This window comes from Camellia sinensis, chromosome 9, assembly GCF_055761805.1.
Source record: "Camellia sinensis isolate YWXY chromosome 9, ASM5576180v1, whole genome shotgun sequence".
NCBI lineage: Eukaryota > Viridiplantae > Streptophyta > Magnoliopsida > Ericales > Theaceae > Camellia > Camellia sinensis.
In genome coordinates this window covers 19,300,085-19,305,138 of record NC_138969.1, presented here as the reverse complement: position 1 = coordinate 19,305,138, position 5,054 = coordinate 19,300,085, and the positions used below count along the sequence as shown (strand labels likewise).

The 5,054-nt window shown below is 34.9% G+C and overlaps 1 protein-coding gene across 1 annotated transcript; it reads right to left on the bottom strand.

Moving 5' to 3' along the window:
* Positions 1-2,327: 2,327 nt before the first annotated feature.
* Positions 2,328-4,562, bottom strand: LOC114258465 (monolignol oxidoreductase AtBBE-like 15). Its single transcript, XM_028198414.2, has one exon. It carries the CDS (start codon positions 4,300-4,302, stop codon positions 2,665-2,667), a length of 1,638 nt encoding a protein of 545 aa, XP_028054215.1. The 5' UTR covers positions 4,303-4,562; the 3' UTR covers positions 2,328-2,664.
* Positions 4,563-5,054: the final 492 nt, after the last annotated feature.

Genomic DNA, 5,054 nt, shown 5'->3' with positions numbered 1-5,054 from the left:
TGTTTATGATTAATGGCCTTAAGGCCGAGGGAGATGGAGACATGCCGATATTCCATCTACTCTATAATGATATGAATCATACATGATTAATGGCTCTAACGCCAAGGAAGTTGGAGACATGCCGATGTTCCATCTTCCCTACATTGCTCTGGACAACTGTCATTATATTGGGCCTAAGGTCGTTTCATATCAAACATGGGCTCGAGGCTGTTCTGATACATGATTGGGCTTGAGGCCGTTCTGATATGCGATTGGGCCCGAGGCCATTCTGATGTATGATTGGGCCTGAGGCCGTTTTGATATGCGATTGGGCCCAAGGCCATTCTGATATATGATTGGGCTCGAGGCCGTTCTGGTATATGATTAGGCCTGAGGCCGTTTGGTAGATATGATTATGAATAATGTTGAGAAGGATGTAATGAGGAAGAGTATGGTGTTATGCTTCTTTTGAATCTAGATTATTTATCTGATTCATTTCACTTTATTATTACTGAGTTTCACTCACTTTGTATTTTATCTGTATGTAGGTGATCCATCCAGAGACTATCCTTAGGTCAGCCACAGGAATTCTTTTGTGAGCCTGCTAAGTCAAGCCACCGAGATGCGCATCTGTGTTGAGGCTTTAACATTGTATTGTTAGAATTTTATATTTACCTAAGTTTTATGTATATGTATGTGAGATCCTTATATATATATATATATATATATGTTTATTAGCGTGTTTATATTGTTTTAATTATTTTAGGTATCATGTATGCACAAGCTCAATGGATATTACTATTTGATTTGCTTCCGCTTTAGGTCCCGATGTCACTTAAATATTTTGAAATTTTGTCTTTGAGGCCTAAGTATAGGCCGGTCATGGCGTAAACTTTTAGGGGTAGGTTCGGATCGTAACACGTAGGCCGAGTTGAAACCGAACCACTATAAATTTGTTTGCCTCTCTCTCCCTTATCTCTTTATTTTATTTAAATTGCTGTAGCTATATTTCACATTTTCATTGTGTTAAAATCATTAATTGACATAGTTGTTAGAACAATTGTTTTAATTATTTTTATTTCATTAACTATATTTATCTATTGTGCTAGTCATAATTTTTATTAGGGTATTATTAATTTTTAATTATAAAAACCTAATTCACCTTTATCTTAGGTTGTCTTTTGGGTAACAAACCTGCCTATAAAGTTAAAATGATAATTATTTTTTACCCTTAAATGATAATTATTTTTTATTTCTTAACCAAATTAAATTTTAATTTTTTTTTAAAAAAATACTAAAAATCAAACCATACATAACCTAAGAATCTTTTGATAACTTATTTTTTACATTGGTAACTTATTTAATTATTTGTTAATTTTATGACATTTTTACCATCAGAGGCCTGTTTGGTTAACCATTTCGTTTTAAGTTTTCAATTTATATTTACAAAAATTTTAAAAACTGTCATAAAAACTTGTTTGATAATTTTTTTGGTTTATAAATGGTTGTCTCAGTTTGTAAATTTGAAGAAAAAACGTAAATTCAAAAAATAAGTTTACGTTGGTTTTTAAATAAAAATTAAAAAATTTTATTAACAAAATTTTTTTTCAATTAATTTTTTTTTTCAATGAATTTTTTTTCCAACTAATACTAACCGAGGGGGTAATTGGTAATGCTACTTTAAATCTTAGGGAGGGGATTGTAATTTCTAAAATGTGAGGGATGTCAATGTAATTTCCCAATGAGGGCAAAATTTGTATTTAAAAAAATTAAATTGCTAAGGAGGGAATCTGTAATGAAATTTCAAACCTCAAGGGGGGAGATGTAATTTTCAAAAGGTGAGAGGGAGAAACTGTAATAAACATAAATCTCAGAGGGTGTCAATATAATTTATCCAAAATTATTTTATTGAGTGGACTTAACATTTAACATCAACATAGAGTATGTTAAGTTTAACCTATTGAGTTCATGTCAAATTTCAACTCCACATTTGGCATGAGCTCGTTTGGGAAAGAGAGTTTGAGACTTTTTTTTGATTAAAATAGTTACAAAAAATAAAATAGATTTTTTAGTCCAATAAGACAAAACATTACATCCTATCCATAATCATTACATTCTTTCTCTCGTAAAAAAGTCAAAAAAACTAAAAAGGCTAAAAACTCTTCCCAAATGAGACTTTTGAGCCCCAAATTAAAATAACAAAAAAAACCAAAAAACCCAAAAATTCCTAAACAAAACGTGGACTCCTACAAGGCTGCAATAGAAACATAAAAATCTAGCTTTGATATGTCAAAGCACATTATTTCTTGTATAAAACGCTATGAGATTAATGGGACACAACACAACACTCAATTTAAATATAGTTTTTATTCCAATTTATTAATTCAAATACACATAATAAAATTGCTCCAAGGCTATATATATTATGCTTCATAACAACCCATTTCTACCCTCTCATTTCATACTAATTATTCGGTTAATCTAAACTACTACAATAATTTTAGTTTCAAATCACTCTATGTCACATAAAGAAAAATGAGACCAAAGGTTCCATCTTTTTTAACTTTTCGAAGAGGTGGGTTTGGAAAAATTAGAAGTATCGTCTCACTTTTTCCTATATAGTCTATCATGAGTGACTGAATCCAAAACTGGTGGTCCCGACCACTTGACAAAATTTCTTCATTTTCACCCGTGATGGGATTTTCTACTTCCACCCTTCTTTTTTGATTTTGGAAGAAGTGGGATGCTTTGCTCATGTCTGAAGAAATTATCAGGATCAACCTTGGCCTTCACTTGCACCAATCTCTTGAAGTTGTTCTTGAAGTACTTGGCACCCCAAACACTTGCTTGCCGAAAAGTAGTCCCATTCTTGTTCACACCCAAATCAAGATCCCTATAATTGACATATGCTTCTCTTGGAGACTTAGAAACATAACTAGCCATGTAATCATAAAGACTTCTAATCCAATCAATGTGCTTTGCATCTGAGCCTTTAGCTTGATCTCCCCAACTTGTCACATACATGATCTTAAACAATATGCCATTTCTATGAGGAAAAGGAATTGCAGACTCCGAAATCTTACCCATCATTCCACCATAAGGGTTGAATATCACAACTGGATTATCTTCTTGCAATAGTCTCTTCCATAGCCCTTCAAGCCCATTTTGAGGAATGGGTTGTCTCACAAAATCTGATTTGGCCTTGAAATAGTTCTTGAAAGTTGGTTTCCCTTGAAGAAGGACCTCCGGAGGGACATTGGCAGGGTACTGAGCGATGTAAAGCACCGATTTGAGCCAACTCATTTCGGTACAATCTTGTTTCTGTAAACCCAATTCAGGGAAGCTTTGAGTCATCACTTGGAGCAACCTATCAGCTCTGCCAAGAAAAAGGGCATTGTAGGAAGTTGCAATAGTCCTCTGGCCTTTTTTGGTGGAGTTGACCGGTGTTATGATGACTCTGATGAAGAGATTTTCATCAAGGCTGGGTGCAACTTGTTGCCATTTATAGAGGATCTTCGTCGCACCTTGTTCTAAGGTCTTTGTAACTGTAAAAACTGTCACCGTGGCGGGTACAGGAACCAAATTTATCTTCCATGAAAGAATAACCCCAAAACTCGCTCCTCCGCCACCTCTAATGGCCCAAAACATATCTTCTCCCATTGTTTGTCTATTGAGAATTGTCCCATTAGCATTAATGACCTGAGCATCGATGACATTGTCAGCTCCAAGGCCATATTTTCTCATCATGGAACCATATGCCCCGCCTGTGATGTGCCCACCGATGCCTAAACTCGTGCATAGGCCAGCCGGGAAGCCATAGAATTTGCTTTTCTCCGCGATTCGATAGTAAACTTCGCCAGTTGTTGCACCGGCCTCAACCCAAGCGCTTTTTCCCTTTATGTCAACATTGATGGACCGGAGTTTTGATAAGTCGACAATGATGAATGGTGATTCTATTTGTGACACGTAAGAAAGGGCTTCGTAGTCATGGCCCCCACTCCGGACTCTGAGGTGGATTTTGAGTTGTTTTGCGCAAATGACAGCGGATTGGACTTGGGATTCGGATAGTGGTGTGAAGATCAGCTCAGGTTTTGGGACCAATGGCTCCAAGTACCTGAGGTTTTGGGCAGTGGATTGTAGGAGGGGAGTGAATGAAGGGTTTTTTGGTGTGTAAAAGGCTGCGGAGAGTGGCGTAGAGGGAGGAGATTTTTGAGAAAGGCATTTGTAAAAATGATCTTGAAGTGAATTTGAAGCAGCCCACGAAGCTGATAACAAGAGAACAAGTAAAGAAAACAATATGGAGGATGAGCTTGAAAACTCCATATCTGTTTTCTATGTTTTCTTGTTTTTGTTGTGTTCAATTGGGGGTGAGTCAGTTGTGGTATTTATGGACTTGATGGGGCGGTGTCTGATGACTCCCGTGTGTAATACTGCCAAAATCGCGTGTTGAAAGAGTTGAATCTTTGCGTGGGTAAGAATGAGTTCCAGAACAGTTTCCAATTTCTAATGGTCCAATTTTAACCCCCTAAGGCCTAGTTTGGCATAATGTAAAAAATTCAAAAAGTCAAAAAGTTATTATCCTATTTAAGTTATATTATTTTATTTAAATCACATCATTCTTCTAGCACATCATTTCAAATCCAACCTATATTTCACGTTTTTTCGTAAAAAGTTAAAAAATACACTTATTTAGATCATTCCAAACAAATCAATTTGACTTATTTCAAAATCAATTACAGAATTATACATATATATATATATATATGGACATGTAAGATTTTAAAAAAAAATAGATCTCATTGATAAATTCTGTAAAATATTATCTATTCAAGTATATTCTATATTTAATTCTATAATCGGTTTCTATATTCATAAAATGAATAAGAAATTTTGTGTATTTCCACCTAAAAGGAATTTTGTGTATTTCCACCCAACCGCAAAGCTTGACTGTTAAAATTGTCCCACTAGCATTGTGACTTTGAGTTTCATGAAAGTGAGAGATGGCTACTTTTAAGAGTTGAATCTTTGTGGGAATCTGCCTAACAAATCACGAATTCTAGAATTTGTTCCCATTC

Coding starts and splice junctions, on each gene's coding strand:
- LOC114258465 (XM_028198414.2), bottom strand. CDS start 4,302: ATGGAGTTTTCAAGCTCATCCTCCATATTGTTTTCTTTACTTGTTCTC.